General features: G+C 37.0%; 1 protein-coding gene across 6 annotated transcripts in view; it reads left to right on the forward strand.

The window, feature by feature from the left end:
* The first annotated feature begins 1,790 nt into the window (after positions 1 to 1,790).
* HLTF (helicase like transcription factor) overlaps positions 1,791 to 16,604 on the forward strand; it is a 50,967-nt gene continuing 36,153 nt past the window's right edge. For all 6 annotated transcript variants that reach the window (XM_045037462.1, XM_045037464.1, XM_045037463.1 and 3 more), the window contains exons 1-7: positions 1,791 to 2,008; positions 3,131 to 3,338; positions 10,793 to 10,959; positions 12,470 to 12,603; positions 13,375 to 13,472; positions 15,096 to 15,170; positions 15,330 to 15,521. In XM_045037462.1, coding sequence (XP_044893397.1) covers positions 1,989 to 2,008; positions 3,131 to 3,338; positions 10,793 to 10,959; positions 12,470 to 12,603; positions 13,375 to 13,472; positions 15,096 to 15,170; positions 15,330 to 15,521 — 894 coding nt within the window. In that variant the 5' untranslated portion in view covers positions 1,791 to 1,988. The remainder of the gene's footprint in view (positions 2,009 to 3,130; positions 3,339 to 10,792; positions 10,960 to 12,469; positions 12,604 to 13,374; positions 13,473 to 15,095; positions 15,171 to 15,329; positions 15,522 to 16,604) is intronic.

A 16,604-nucleotide genomic window follows, 5' to 3' on the forward strand; every position in this document is an offset into this window, starting at 1 on the left:
TTATTGCCTTGGCACATTTCTCATCTCTTAAGACTCCAAGATCTGCAGAACCTTGAGGCTACAATCTGGAAAATAAAACATAGCTTCCTTTTTTAATGGGATCTCAGAAATTATTGAGCTATCATCCCTCCCTTTGTCATGCTTGGCCTAGGGTGATGGATGGGATTCAGGCCCTTTCCCTAAGATACAGTTAAGAGATTTACTCTATAAACTCTCATACGTCATTCCTGAAAATTCTCTTCTATTGAACTTTGCCACTATCTCCGTATTGGTGAACAAAGCAAACAAGCAAAAACACATCATATATAGTCTTCCCGAGCCTGTTAGTTATGACATAAACTTGGAAGTTTTTGTATCATAGCAAGACTTTTGGAAATTAAGATTCTTAAAGTTGCTGCAAATTACATTTCTCTTTCCACTGCTGGTTCATGCTTACAGGTGATAGTTTAGGAAAACGAACAAATGGCTCTTGAAAAACTCATTGAGGGGCGCCTGGGTGGCGCAGTCGGTTAAGCGTCCGACTTCAGCCAGGTCACGATCTCGCGGTCCGTGAGTTCGAGCCCCGCGTCAGGCTCTGGGCTGATGGCTCAGAGCCTGGAGCCTGTTTCCGATTCTGTGTCTCCCTCTCTCTCTGCCCCTCCCCGTTCATGCTCTGTCTCTCTCTGTCCCAAAAATTAATAAAAAACGTTGAAAAAAAAATTAAAAAAAAAAAAGAAAAACTCATTGAATACCCCTCATCGTCTGCTGTTGGAAGAGTAAAATGGACTACTCTATGAAGGGCAAATGTCAACATCGCTCCTATTCACAAATACATTTCCTCTGATCCTGCAATTCTCTTATTAAACTTATGGACCCCTAAGTGCAGTTCAAAGTCACTATCAGCTTCCTACTCTGGTGCAGCTCCCGCACCAGTTTAAAAGGCCGGCTGAATTAGCCTCTTCTAGGCTTCCAAGGTGCAGAGCCCAGCCTTGCCAGCCCCGCAGTTGCAGCCGGGCCCCCTGGCCAACCCACCCCAAATCCAGTTCTCCTCTGACTGTCCTCAGACTTGTTCACAAAAGCCAATCGTGGAGCGCAGTTCCTCCTACAGTTCCCTAAGGAAAATAGGCTTCTTCCCACTACGCACCAGGGCAGCGACGTGGGTCAGGTGAAGCTGGTCCCCCTCACCACTCCCAGTAATCACCAACAAAGTTATGCTATCAATCACTGTATGCCTTTAATCTACTAGAAATGAAAATTTTCCTTAAAAAAAAAAAAAATGCAGGAGGTTCTCCTGAACTCCGTATGCTCAGATTCGCTAGCGACACTTCAAATGAATAGTTTGAGGGCAAAACACTCAGGGTTCGCCACAGGAAGTGAAGGAAAGTAACTCCTTGCTATCTCCAGAGCTCGGAAAATCTCGGGGCTTATTTAGAAGACCCCGTTACAGGTCACATCAAATGAGGAAATTAGAGGCAGGATGAGGTAAGGCCTGAAAAAGGGGCCTGAGACGTGAGGCCCGGGGCAAACAGTGGAAAAGAGAGTCGTCTCCCTGTGTTTGAACCAAGGGATCAAACAAAACGCAGACACCGCCAACACGCCACGCGAGCTCCAAGGGCCGCGTGGCTTTCCCGCGCGCCCGCCTTGGGGGCGGGGAAGAACCCGGATGGAACCGCCCCTGCAGCCGGGACCCCCTACAGTCTTTGAATCCCTGCGTGGGGCGGAGTTGCCCTCCTTTCTGTGCTCTGATTGGTTCATTTTCCTAGCCCCCTTCCTCGCGATTGGACTTTGCCAATGTCAGTCACGAAGCGTCGCTGGTCTCTCAGATTGTTGCTAGAAGGCGACGGCGTCGACGTCTGACTAGCCTCGCGTCTTCCAGTCGTGCGCTTTTCTTCAGGCGCTCGGAATCTGCCTTGGGCTTCTCGGCAGTGGGGCCTGTAGGGAGGCGTATCGAGGCGGCTCGAGAGCGATTTGGGGCGCCCAGGCGTTCCGCTCGTCACCCGCTCAGCGCCATGTCCTGGATGTTCAAGAGGTGAAGGGGGCGGAGGGGGTGGGGCGTAGGGGGTAACGGCCTGTCGGCGTCCCCAAATGAACCTGACCTTCCCCGCGTTCCCTTCGAGCTCCCTTCGCGTTCCCAGTGCAGCTTGTATTCGTCCTGCTGGTGGCTCGTATCGCCGCGGGAGAAATAAATGCATAGTCTTGGCTGGAGAGGGGAGGCTCCTCTGGCGAGCCTCATGCCAGGGCCTTGGGGAAATCTCTCCCAAGGGCTGTGGTGGTCCTGGGGTTCAAAGCTCCGCTCTGTAGCCCGGACCTCGATTGAGCAAACACCCGTTAGATGCCCACTGTGCGCTAGGCGATGTGCTCGAAATAAAGGGCCGATTAAGACAGCCCTTGTCCCCCAGTACCTCACAGTTTATGTGCATTCTTAGGCATGGAAATATGTATTTTCAGTGGAGCCAGAAGATTAATGTACGGCGTAAAAGGAAAACGCGGGGAAATAGCTTCCATCTGTTCTTGGAAGAGTGGAAACTTCCTGGAAGCGCCTCAGCCGGCTTCCTCTTATTTTCCATTTTTCAGATTGGTTTACACGCCTGTTCCTGAAACAGTTATCCATGAGGGGTTTGAGGATACCCTTAAACCAACGGAGTGGGAAGCTTGAGTTCAGCTTCCCGTGATGGCGTGATTTGGGTGCCTGAATAAAACAAGGGTTCTGTTTGGAGAGAATTAAGATAGTGGGTGCTCGATTTATCTGTAACGATATAAATAGCTTCACGTATAATAATAGTTCTATATTTGCAAGCCTTTTCTAGTTCAATTTCTGTTGAAATTTGGTATGTAATTAGAGTTACAGACATCACATACATCGCAATTTAAATAGATGATCTTCACTAGGAAGGAGATTTGCAAACCCTTGTTGGAGTTTTCATTTTGAGTACTTGGTGGGTAGAAGAGGCGTCACTGAACAGGTAGGGTTCTTGGAAACCTTCCCCACTCCACACCCTGCTTTACCCAGAGAAGCTCTTATCAATATGCGGCAATTCCCACTAAAGATTTAACATGTTGAAATGAGAAAACAAATGGCCAAAAATATAATATCGTCTTTGGGAAATACTTGATTAAATATTGTATCGTTTTTCTGTGCTTTTTTAAATAGAGATCCTGTTTGGAAGTACTTGCAGACTGTCCAATACGGAGCCCATGGAAATTTTCCACGCCTCTCATATCCAACTTTCTTTCCCCGTTTTGAATTCCAAGATATTATACCTCCAGACGATTTCCTAACTAGTGATGAAGAGCTAGATTCAGTTTTATTTGGAACTTTGAGAGGTCATGTAGTTGGACTACGCTATTACACAGGAGTAGTGAGTATAATATTAGATATTACGATGAAATATACTTAGAAGATAATATCTAGAAGATAAGAATTGGAAGGTGGTTTTATAATTAATACTTATTTTAAGTAATTAGAGTGTATGTGAGCAAGAGATATCAAATAACCTAATGACTAATTGTTTTTTTCCTTTTTTTGGGCACTTGTATCCTGTTTATAATATACAAAACACTTTTTCCTAAATGGTCTCATTTGATGGCTGCAATGATTGTGTGGCAGATAGGACATCTATTATCCCCCTGCCCCCCCCCTTTTTTTTTTTTAATTTTTAGAGAGAGGGCGCGAGTGGGAGAGAGGGGCAGAGGGAGAGAGAGAGAGAAGAGAGAATCTTTACCAGGCTCCACTGGGCGCTTGATCCCATGACTCTAGGATCATAACCTGAGCCTGAAATCAAGAGCTGGACGCTCAACCGGTTGAGCCACCCAGGTGCCCCTATTAGCCCCTCTCTATAACTGAGGAACTGAAGCTTAAGAAGATAAGATGATTTGTTCAGGAAGTACAGATACTAGGTACATTTGCAAAGTGACTTCCAAGTCAGTTCTTTGCCTTCTCTTGTGTCCCTCAGGATGTTTCTGTACTCTAGTATTTCTAATTTAGGAAGATTAATTCCTACTAGATAAGGGAATTATCTGTTTTTAGGTCCTTTTTTTTTCCTTTCTGTAGTAAGACTGTCTCCCAGTTTTTCTCCCTATGTCTGTCTGTCCTTGTCTCTGTTTGCAGTGTGTGTGTGTGTGTGTGTGTGTGTGTGTGTGTGTGTGTGTGAGAGAGAGAGAGAGAGAGAGAGAGAGAGAGAGAGAGAGAGAGGTAGTATATAGGACTTTCTCTGGTCAGTAATTTTCTTTGTTATGGTTATGTAGTATGTTTCTGTGCTATTTCGATGATATGTCTCTAGTTCTATTTTTTAACTTCTTAGGAAATGTTTTAAACGTGTGAAAGTAGAATAATGTAGTAAACCACATACCTGTGATCCAGATTCAGCAGTTAACAAATTTTTTGCACATTTGTTTCATCACTTTTTCTTTTTCTTTTATCCTTTAGTCCTAAAAATCTCTATTGTATTAGTTTACATCCGTATAATTCAGTACGTATCTCTAAAAAAGTTCAGACTTCTCTTGTCATTTTCATACTTAACAAAATAATAATTTCTTATTACATCCAGCAACTAATCCATAATCTGTTTTCTTGATTGTTTAAAAATGTCTTTTTATAGGTCCTTTTTTAAAAATTGGTATCAAAGAAAGTTCATACACTACCTTTGGTGGTTATGTTCCTTTTCTTCATGTCATTGATTTGTTGCAGAAGCTACATTTGTTTTGTGGGTTGCTTTTTTTTTTTACTTTTTTATTTTACATTTTTTGTGCTATGCAAGGTTCTGCATTTGTCAGTTCTTCTATTCCCTCATATTTTTCTTATGTCAAAGCTTCTCAAATAATTTTTTGGTTGTCCGAAGCATATTCTTAGGAAATTCTTTGGGAAAGAATTTCATGATATGGATTTGTCTAGTGTTTAATTCTCCTGTATTTTCTTTATATTGCAGCTTCTTAGATTATTTTGTAATTGTCTGAAATGTGTTATCTAGAAGATTCCTTAGGAAAGAACAAGATTTCCTGAATTTTTGTATGTTTGTAATTGTGATATTTATACTTAAAGAGCACTTTCGGCTGAATATAAAGTCCTTGACCCATATGTTCTCTCCATGATAATTTGATGTTGCATAAATGTTGCTGGTGAGAATTCTGATACCAGCATGATTTTTCTCCCATATATAAGTGAATTGGAAATTTTTGCCTTGATGACTAAAGGGCATTTTTCATAAGCTTGAAGCCTAGTAGTTTTATTAAGGTACGTCTTATGATTGCTCTGTAACTTCATTTTCTTCTATTTCACAAAAATTTTCTTTAATTACAGTTTTAAATACTTGCTTTGTCCTTTAGGGACTCCATTCTACTCTGTATGTATTAGATCTCTTCTGCATATATATATATATGCCTGTGTATGTGGTTATTTCTTCCTCTGAAATACTTTCATATTTTTTTCACTTTTTAATTTTTCGTCCTTTATTTCCCTTACCATGTTTTCCATAAAGTCTGTGGACTTTTGTGTTCTTCTTTAGTTTTTAATTCTGAAATAGTTTTTCATTTCTGATTTTTTCCTGAAGTCAATTCTTATCATGTCCATCTCTTCTTTAGTTCTCATATCCATCTCTGAGCTTTCCTATTTCTAATTTGTGTTTTTTTCAAAACTTAGATTGTTTTCTAAATTATTTTAAGCCATTGTGAAATGCTAGATTATGGTTGTTTCTGATCTTAGAACATTCACTATTTGTTGATCTTAGAATAATTTCTATGACACTGGTAAGCTAATGTAAATGTGGTAAGCTCATTAAAAGTAATCATCGCTTTTTTAATTTTTCAAAATGTATTTTATAGGTAATACATATTCATTATTTTAAAATGGCTAAAAGAAAAAGCACTAAATCTTCTTGTAGTCTACCATCCTGGACCATAACTTACTCATTTTATTTTTCTACACTTTATTCTGTGAACATATGCATGTAAATTGAAATCACGTTATGTATTTAAAAAATGAGATCATAATATGCCCATTACAGTGATTACCCTTCTTTCTCTTGGTAGAATATTAGGAATATCTTTTCACATCAATACAAGTCTATATGGTACCTTAAATTTCCTTATTGATGGACATTTTGGAGTTAATCATTATTATGAAAATGTATTGTAATAAAAATTGAGGTATTTATCTGTTCATACTTACTATTTTCAACTTTTTTCCAGCTCTATTGACATGTGGTTTACATGAGAAAATGCACACATTTTTAAGTATATTATTCTAATAGTTTTGACAAATACATATATGTGATAATCACCATTCCAGTCAGGGTATAGATTATTTCCATCATCCCTGAAAGTTCTCTTGTGTCTTGCTGCAGTCATTTCTGCTGTACCTGTACTAACAACTACAATCTAAGTTTGTTGTTATTGATTAATTTAGCCTGTTCTGGAACTTTATATGCATTAAATCAAACAGTGTGTACCTTTTAATTCTAGCTTCATTCAAACTGCGCATGATTCAAATACTTATTGAGTCAATTTTGGCAACTTATATTTTTAAAGAAAAGCATCTATTTTATTTAAATTTCCAAATGTATTGCTACAGAGTATTAGTAACATTTATACTTGAAAATATTTTAACTGTGTTTATGGTTATATACAGGTCTTTATTCTTTGTGTTCTATATTTGTGTCTTGTTTTTTTGTTTTGTTTTTAAGAGAGAGAGCCCAAATGAGGGAGAAGGATGGGGTCGGGGGGGGGGGAGTGAGAAAGAGGGAGAGATAAGGGCAGAGAGAGAGAGAGAGAGAGAGAGAGAGAGAGAGAGAGAGAAGGGCAGAGAAAGAGAAGCTTAAGCAGGTTCCATGCTTGGGGTGGAGCCCGAGGGAGGGCTTGATCCCATGACCCTGGGATCATTACCTGAGCTGAAATCAAGAGTTGGACGCTCAACTGACTGAGCCACCAAGGCACCCCATATATTTGTGTCTAGTTTTTATGATTAGCCTCTATAGAGATTTATATTTTTCATGTTTTCAAGCAACCTTTCTTGGATTTTTTTTTTTCTGGTTATTATTTTTCTTCATTCGTTTTATATTCTGTTTCCTATTTTTGTTTTATTTTTAGATATTTGATTTGAACTTGTAATAATTTAATACATTTCAATCTTTTAAACATTCTTCAAAGTACTGCATTGACTGTATCATTTAAGTTTTGATATATAACGTTGGCATTGCTAATTTTTAACTTTTTTTTTTAAGTGTGTTTTTGGTAAGTTTATGGTTAAAGTTTTTATATCTAGACACATCAAAGTATTTTATAATAGATTATTTCTTTCCTATTCTGAAAGTATTGTTATGATTAGTTGTAATTCTTTTTGTTATTTTAATTTTTTTTTTTTAATATGTCCTTTCTTGTCTTGGTGCTTGGACCATGTTTTCTTTGTTTTTATGGTCTCCAACATTTTGATTTGTATGTATTATATTTTACTTATTTATTTTAAATATTTATTTTATTTATTTTATTTATTTTGAGAGAGAGGGAGAGAGAGAATCCCAAGCATGCTCCACACTGTCAGTGCAGAGTCTGACACAGGGCTTGAACTCACAAACCATGAGATCGTGACCTGAACCAAAACCAAGAGTCTGATGCTTAACCTACTGAGCCACCCAGGCACCCCTAACTGGAATGTTTTAATTTCTCCTGTACTTTTGAAGGATAGTTTTATCCGATATAGAAATCTTGGCTGAAGTTTTTGAAGCACTTTGAAAAGTTATTCCACTGTCTTTTGGCCTCTGCTTTCTGATGTTAATCTTACTGAGGATCCCTTATAAATGAATTGTACCTCTTGTTGCTTTCAAGAATTTTTTTCCACAGCTTGATTATGATGTGTCTGGGTTTGCATCTCTTTGAGGTTAGTTTATTTGGAGTTTGTTGCACTTCTAAGATGTATAGATTAATGTTTTTTATCATATTTTGGGGAGTTTTTGGCTATTATTTCTTCCCCTTTTCTTCTCTTCTGAGACTCAGTATGTGAATGTCAGATAGGGTTGCTGTTGTCCCACAGGTCTCTGAGGCCTGTTCATATTTCTTCATTCTTTTTTCTTTCTATTCCTCAGACTCTGTAACTGTTCCTCAGACTCAATAATGTAACTGACCTGTCTTGAACAATTGACTCTTCTGCCTCCTCATATCTGCTGTTGAGCCTCTCTAGTGAATTTTTTGACTTTATTATACTCTTGACAACAGAAATTCTATTTGGTGAGACCTACTTATTTATTGTGCTTTCTCCTTTAGTACATGGTTTTCTTTAGGTTTTTGAACATACTTAAAATTTTTTTTCTAGTTAGGGCAAACACCTGTGCTTTCTTAGGGATAGTTGGTAGCTTTTTTCCTATGAGTAAACCATACCTTCTCATTTCTTTGCATGTCTCATTTTTTTGATGTTGAAAAGTGGACATTTAAGGACGCCTAGGTGGCTCAGTCAGTTGAGCATCCGACTTTTGCTCAGGTCATGATCTCCCAGTTTGTGGGTTCGAGCCCCGCATCAGGCTCTGTACTGACAGCTTGATCAGAGCCTGCAGCCTGCTTCGGATTCTGTGTCTCCTTCTCTCTCTTTGCCCCTCCCCCGCTCATGCTCTGTCTCTCAAAAATAAATAAATGTTAAAAAAAAATTTTTTTTAAAAAGTGGACATTTAAAATAATGTGGCAGCTGTAAAAATTAGATTCTTCATCTCCAGAGTTGTTTGTTGTTGCTGATTTTAGTAATTGTTGCTTGTTTAATGACTTTTCTGAATTAACCCTGTGTAATCTACTGATGTCTTTGCATGGTTAGCTTAATGGTCAGCTTATGATTATACCAGAGCCAGTACATCTGTCAGTCTTTAGTAAGAGAGGGTCTGTACATCTGTCAGTCTTTAGTAAGAGAGGGTCTGTACATCTGTCAGTCTTTAGTAAGAGAGGGTCTGTGCATCAATCAATATTTAGTAAGAGAGGGTCTGTTTGCATTTGGGGCACTCCTTCAGCACTCAGCCAGGCAGTTGACAACTCTGCCTTAACCTTCATGTCCTGGTTGTTCAGAACCTCAAGTTTATCCAGAGGTGAGAGCTCAGGGTCTTCTCAGGTCTTTTCCTGATCATATGTACAGCCCTTTGCATGTATATAGCCCTATGCTTGCATATGGCCTTCTACATTCCCAGGAATGTATTGGAGCTTTTCAAAGCCCCTATGAACATCTTAGTCCTCAGCTTTCCTTTTAATCCTTTTGGTTATTGTATTGTTTACTCCACTTGTTATTCACTGCCTGTAAAATTGTTTTTGATCAACATTCACCCAAGGGAGGTTTTTTGTGGTGGATGAGCTGAGAGATCAAAGAGAAATCACTTTGCAGGTGGGGATCTTCTGGAGCACCTTGATACAGGTCAAATAATGACAGTTCTTTGGGAATGAATCTTTGAAAGATTCTGTTCCATTATACTCCCTCTAGTGACTGCTAGACTACACCAAGAATTTTCATAGGTTATTATTTTTTTTTAATGTTTGTTTATTTTGATCTGGGATGGGGGCAAAAAGAGAATCCCTAGCAGGCTCCGTGTTGTCAGCGCAAAGCCGGAGGGGCTGTACCCCATGAGCCATGATGAGATCATGACCTGAGCTGAAATCAAGAGTCAGGCATTCAACTGGCTGAGCCACCCAGGCACCCCCAGAAGATTGTTATTTTTAAAGGCTATAATGCAGCTGAAAGCTGGAGATGGAACTAGGGCACTAATGTTCAGCTGTTTTTCTTCCTTGTTTTTTTTTTTTTTTTAATTTTTTAAAATATTTATTTTTGAGAGAGAGAGACAGAGACTGAGTGGGGGAGGGGCAGAGAGAGAGAGAGAGAGAGAGAGAGAGAGAGAGAGAATCTGAAACAGGCTTCAGGCTCTGAGCTGTCAGCACAGAGCCCGACATGGAGCTCGAACTCACAAACTAGGAGATTATGACTTGAGCCGAAGTCGGACGCTTAACCAACTGAGCCACCCAGGTGTCCATCAGTTGTTTTTCTTGAATTAACACCCCTGCTCAGGGTTTCTCCAGTATTTTGGCTGGTTTCCAGATGTCTGGAAAAGTTGATTCTGACCATTTCTGTCAGATTTTTCATTGCTTTTATGCAAGAATTTTCAAAAGTCCTTACTCTTCCATTTTCAATGATGTTATCTTCAGCCAACTTTTAGTCAAGTGAAATCAGAAATGGCATGAGTTGAAGGTTGGATATATTTTCTTATTCAGATCCATTCTGACTTATAATTAATATCTTTCCCCCTTTTAGAGTCTGGAGAAATCAGACTTAGGAACCAGCCTTCCTGGATTTAAATTCTAGCTCTGCTATACTACTAGCTTTGTGACTTTGGGCAAGTTACTTAACTTTTCTATGCTTTAGTCTTCATCTGTAAAATTGAGTGTAATGACAGTATCTACCAGTAGTGTTGTGAGGATTTAAAAAGTCAAATCTCTGTTATGTACTTAGAATAATGGTATGTAATAAGCACTCCATAAAGATTACCTGTTTCCAGAAGTTATGATGTTGAAAATTTTAGACAGTGTGAATCTTTTATTTAGTTTTGATTGTATCTTTCAGATATCAAGGATTTGTTAACTTCCCAGTGAATGTAAGTTAAAAAAATGCTGTAAAAGAATCATTATAAAATATGCTTTTTATATTACTATTACAAATATGAATCCAAGAAAATACATATTTCTTATATGAAGTGTTATTTGGTAAGCATTAAAAAATGAATGGAAATCCCAGATAAAGTTTGATGAAGAAAGCTCCTATTGTATGTTTATTATTTATAATATTATCTGTTGATTATTTCATTAGGTTAATAATAATGAAATGGTTGCATTACAACGGGAACCCAATAACCCCTATGATAAGAATGCAGTTAAAGTAAACAATGTGAATGGAAATCAGGTTGGCCATTTAAAGAAAGATCTAGCAGCTGCTTTGGCCTATATCATGGACAACAAATTGGCACAAATTGAAGGGTAATGTACTTTCAGAGTTTAGTTTTAATAATTGTAAGTTGCAATCTTTGAATTGGTTAAGAGTCAGTATAGTTGCCCTGACATCTTTTGTCACTGTGCCTTTAGTATGTGTTCAATTAATATGTTAATTCTTTTCTCATCTGCCTCTACTACCTTAGCCATGAAACAACTGTTCTTTCACTTTCCTATTGAATTATTACCACAGAGAAAAATTGACTTTGCTCAGATATTAGGAAGCCCACACCATCTGTCCAAGCCTTTTAGTGCATAGTTTTGGGAGTTGGGAACTGTTTGTTTAAACCTGAGGTGGTAAACTGGTAGCCTGTGATCATATGTAGGTGCATTTCATTTTGCCTACATGTTTTGCAATTTTTCGTTTATTTCCAGTATTCAAATACCTGGATATCCTACATTTTATACAGGGTAACTTTTTCCCTAATGTAAAAATTATTTATTAATATTTCTGTTGACAAATGGCAGATCTGACCTTCATTTTCACAGGACATTAGTTGACTGGAACAGAGTAGCAGCTCCTGCTTTAATACCCTGCGTAATGCCCTTACTGCCTCTCCCGGTTCTACCACTTCTTTTTTTTTTTTTTTTTTTTTTTAAACTCCCAGTCTCCTTGGTTATCTTTTCTCTTTTAGGCATTTAGTTTGTGATCTCAGTTGAAGTATGGAATATTGAGGATATGAAAAGGTGAAGTTTGATGATAAATGTTCAGTAATATCTTCTCACTTTACTTGTTTTCTCCAATCTCAGTTTATTAAATTTTTCAGATACTGAGAATAAACTTTTAGTGAATCCTTGATCAGAAAAACAGTTGACCCTTGAACAAAATGGTTTGACCTGCCCGGGCCCCATTATATGCAGATTTTTTTTTAATAAATGCAGTATAGTAATGTGAATGTATTTTATTTTCCTTATGATGTTGTTAATGTTTTCTATAGCTTACTTTAAGAACACAGTATGTAATTCCTGTAAACTACAAAATATGTGTTGTGTTGTTGGTAAAGCTGCTGGTCAACATTAGGCTATTAGTTGTTTTGGGGGAGTCAAAAGTTATATGTGGATTTTTGATGGCACCAGGGGGTCTGCGTACCTAAACCCCATGCTGTTCAAGGGTCACATGTAATTCTTGCAATTCAGTCCCCATTCTCAGAATAGTTGCTACCTATAGTGGTTCCTTTAGTGAAAGCTCCATCTTCTCAATTAAATTTACTATTTTACCTGTCTTATAATCTCAGTTATAGGCTATTCTGCTTTATTCCATCTTCTCCGTTTCTTCTGGCTTTCTGTTCCTAAAAACCACTCTTTTGTTCTGGTTGTTTTTGATCCTGTTCCCTGTACTTTTTCTGTCTTTCTACTTTGCCCAAATAGTTCTTTATTTTACTTCTTTGCAAAATTAAAATGCAACACTTCTAATATTTAATAGTCACATTCTTCTTCATGGAAGTGGAAAATAACAGTTCTAATTCCCTCCTTTTTTTTCTGCTTTTAAATATAATAGGGTCGTTCCTTTTGGTGCAAACAATGCTTTTACCATGCCTCTCCATATGACTTTTTGGGGAAAAGAAGAAAATAGGAAAGCGGTTTTAGATCAGTTAAAGAAACATGGATTTAAATTGGGTCCTGCACCAAAAAGTAAGTTTAGGGTTTAAGCTTCTATTATTTTGATATCATAAGATGCAGGAATTGTAAAACATTTTTTCTTGAGTTTGGCTAATCAATTTGTGTTGAAGGCTCTGAGTTGTAACTTTTCTCAGGAATCTTTTTAAGGAAATCCCTGAATTTTTTTCTCTTTATTTTGAAATAATTATAGATTTATAGGAGGGAGTATGTGTGTTCGCGTACACGTACACATATGTACAAAAAGGTCCTATATTCCCTCCTCTAATTTCCCCCAATGATAATATCTGGAAATCCCTAATTTGCAAGTATTGTCTTTGATAAATTATAGACAAAAAGAATCTCCCAATAGCGAATGAAGTAGAAGTATTTATATGGCAAGAGTTTGTTCAAATAATGTGGAATTATTTTAATAATGTATTTTTTAAATGACTTTTAGTTTTTATTTTTTTTAATGTTTATTTTTGAGAGAGAGAGAGACAGAGTGTGAATGGGGGAAGGGCAGAGAGGGAGGGATTCACAGTATGTGAAGCAGACTCCAGGCTCTGAGCTGTCAGCACAGAGCCTGACACGGGGCTCGAACTCACAAACTGTAAGATCATGACCTGAGCCAAAGTCGGAGTCTTAACCTGCTGAGCCACCCAGGTGTCCCTGAATGACTTTTAATTTTTAAAAAATCTTTGAAATATATTGATTTTTTTTAATGCAACTTATACAAGTTCTAAAAGTTACTTACTGAAAGATAATTCATTTGGTGATTTTATTATTTTCATTTGTAAATTGCAGCTTTAGGATTCAGTTTAGAAAGTAGTTGGGGCTCTGGAAGAGCTGGACCAAGCTATAGTATGCCAGTTCATGCTGCAGTACAGATGACAACTGAACAGGTATGCTTCTGTTTTATTTTATAATCTTAAAAGTAAATGTTAAATGTTGAAGATTGATGTTTAAAAGAATAAGATAAATATGTATATGCTGGTATTTGTGATCTTCAGATATATTAAGTTATGAAACATGCTGTAGAATAAATAGAATATATATGAAAAACATTTATGTAAAAGGAAAGTAATGATAGGTAATGCATACACATTCATACATATTTTAAAACACATGCGTTGTTGTATAGATAGGCATGGGATATTTTAGTATGTTTTAATATTTTTGTATTACATGAAATTTTTTTAATGTCCAAATATTAACTTTAAAAAATTGAAGCTTGAAACTTTCATTCAATAAGGTTGCAAATGAAATGCAAAGAGAAATTAATTCTAAATCTTAGCATTAGTATAGTTCTTACTTTGTCTAATTTGTGAGCTAAGATACTGTTAGGCTGAGTTAATTTAGAAAAAAAGATGTAAAATAAATCAATGGAGATTAGTCTATAATTCACATCAAATCTTTTTTGTCTTTACCCATCTGTGTTAGCCTTTTTGTCTAATTGCAGTTGCTATATTTTACCTGATCATTATTAGTAGGGCTTGAGCCTGTGCTAATGTTTTTATTTATTTTTGAGAGAGAGAGCATGAGTGGGGGAGGGACAGAGGATCCAAAGTGGCCTATGCACTGACAGCAGCAAGCCAGATGTGAGGCTCAAACTCATTATCTGTGAGATCGTGACCTGAGCCCAAGTCGGCTGCTCAACTGACTGAGTGACCCAAGTGCCCCTAGACTAGATCAGTTTAAAGAACCAGCTAAATTAGTGTAAGATTGAAATCATCTCTTAATATTTTGTAGCACATAGCAAGTTCTTTGTTTTAGTAATAGTAAATGAAATGTCTTTGACATGAAAAAAGTCAAATATGCCTGGTAGGATCTGCCAAAATTGTTTGAATACAACTAATAGGCTCACAGAATTTCAGTGGCAGAAGGAACCTTAGAGACACTGTAAATCTAAATTATCCTTTTCATTTTACAGGAATAAGATAAAGGGCCATAAAGGTTAAGTCTCTCGCTCAATGTTGTATATGGGTTAGTTTGTGATAAAACTGGGACAAGCCTCAGATTTCTCTCTTCTGTATTCTTTTGATTCTAACACGGTTACCTTAAAAAAAAATTTTTTTTTAATGTTTATTTATTTTTGAGAGAGAGAGAGAGAGAGAGAGACAGGGCATGAGCATGGGAGGGGTAGAGAGAGGGAGACACAGAATCTGAAGTAGGCTTCAGGTTCTGAGCTGTCAGCACAGAACCTGATGCTGGGCACAAACTCACGAACTTGTGAGATCATGACCTGAGCCGAAGTCAGTTGCTCAACAACTGAGCCACCCAGGCACCCCTATGGTTAACCTTTTATACCCAAAGCACCTATTCATACTGCTTCAGTGAACAGTGTAGTGAACATACTGCTTCAGTGAACAGTGAACAGTGTAGCACCTATTCATACTGCTTCAGTGAAAGAATATTTTAGGTACCTTTTGGTATTCAAATCTTTTAGTTAATTAAATGATTTGAAAAGTCTGAAGTGAGATTATTTTAATTTGTTTCATGATGTTTCTTGGTATTATTTGTTGTAGCTTAAAACAGAATTTGACAAATTGTTTGAAGATTTAAAAGAAGATGATAAAACTCATGAAATGGAGCCAGCTGAGGTACTGAGCCAATATTTTCTATTTAAAACTATTTGGAATTTTAAAATATGCTGTGTATCTATATAGTTTTTAGCACAAGATCAAGTGTTTTCCAGAATCTGCATGGGGAAAAAAAATGATTTGTTTTATTTCTATTTAAGACATTCCTTTTGTTTATAGGCTGTTGAAACACCATTGCTTCCACATCAAAAACAAGCTCTAGCTTGGATGGTTTCACGGGAAAACAGTAAAGACCTTCCACCGTTTTGGGAACAGCGAAGTGACTTCTACTACAACACAATAACAAATTTTTCTGAGAAGGATCGACCAGAAAATGTCCATGGAGGAATTTTAGCTGATGATATGGGTTTGGTAATTATTTTTTTCTTGAATTAATTTTATTTTATTTTATTTAAAAAAATTTTTTTTTTAATGTTTATTCATTATTGAGAGATAGGGAGAAACTGAGCATGAGCAGGGGAGGGGCAGAGAGAAGGGGAGACACAGAATCCGAAGCAGGCTCCAGGCTCTGAGCTGTCAGCACAGAGCCCGACGCGGGGCTCGAACTCACCAACCGTGAGATCATGACCTGAGCTGAAGTCGGCTGCCCAACCGACTGAGCCACCCAGGCGCCCCTTGGGTTAATTTTATTTTGTAATTATGATTTTATAGGAGTAATTTTGAAGTTGATAGAGATATGAATATGTTGGTGTCAGTGTGGGACTAGATTTCACTTTCAGTATGGAGCAGTTTTCTCTAAGTCTTTTCACTTAAAATGTGGCTACTTTTTTTCTTTTGGTTCGTTTAGTTGATTAGCAATAATGTGTAAACATGTGTTTCTCATTTTTCAAATTCAAGTAGATTATCTTTCATGAATTTTCTTTAAAAAAAGGGAAAGACAACAATGTTACATGAAACTGTATTCTATCATAGTATTGTGATATACAGAGTATTAAATATACCTTTATGATGCCTTACACCAGCAGTTTTTATACTTTTTGGTCTCGGTAACCCTTAATACTCTTAAAAATTTTTGAGGATTTCAAAGAGCTTTTTGTTTTTGTGAGTTATATCCATATTTATAGTATTAGACATTAAAACAAAAAAATTTAAGTTATTTTAAAATAATAGTTAATAAATACATTACTTGTTAACATAAGTAGTGTATTTTTAAATGAAAAAGGACTATTCCAAAACAAAAGTAGTTTTGATAAGAATGGCATTGTTTTACATTTTTGCAAATCACTTTAATGTTTGGTCTAATAAGATGAATTTTGAATTGTCCTAACTGCTTATTCATTCGGTCTGGTGTAACATGGTGTTTTGGTATAAGTACATAACGAAGATTAGTTCTCATGCAGATATGTAGTTGGGAAACAGGAGGAGGATTTTAATAGCCTTTTTAGATAACTTTTATAATTCTTTGATACAACAGTGAAATTAAGCAAGTATTAG

This window comes from Felis catus, chromosome C2, assembly GCF_018350175.1.
Source record: "Felis catus isolate Fca126 chromosome C2, F.catus_Fca126_mat1.0, whole genome shotgun sequence".
In the NCBI taxonomy this organism is placed as follows: domain Eukaryota; kingdom Metazoa; phylum Chordata; class Mammalia; order Carnivora; family Felidae; genus Felis; species Felis catus.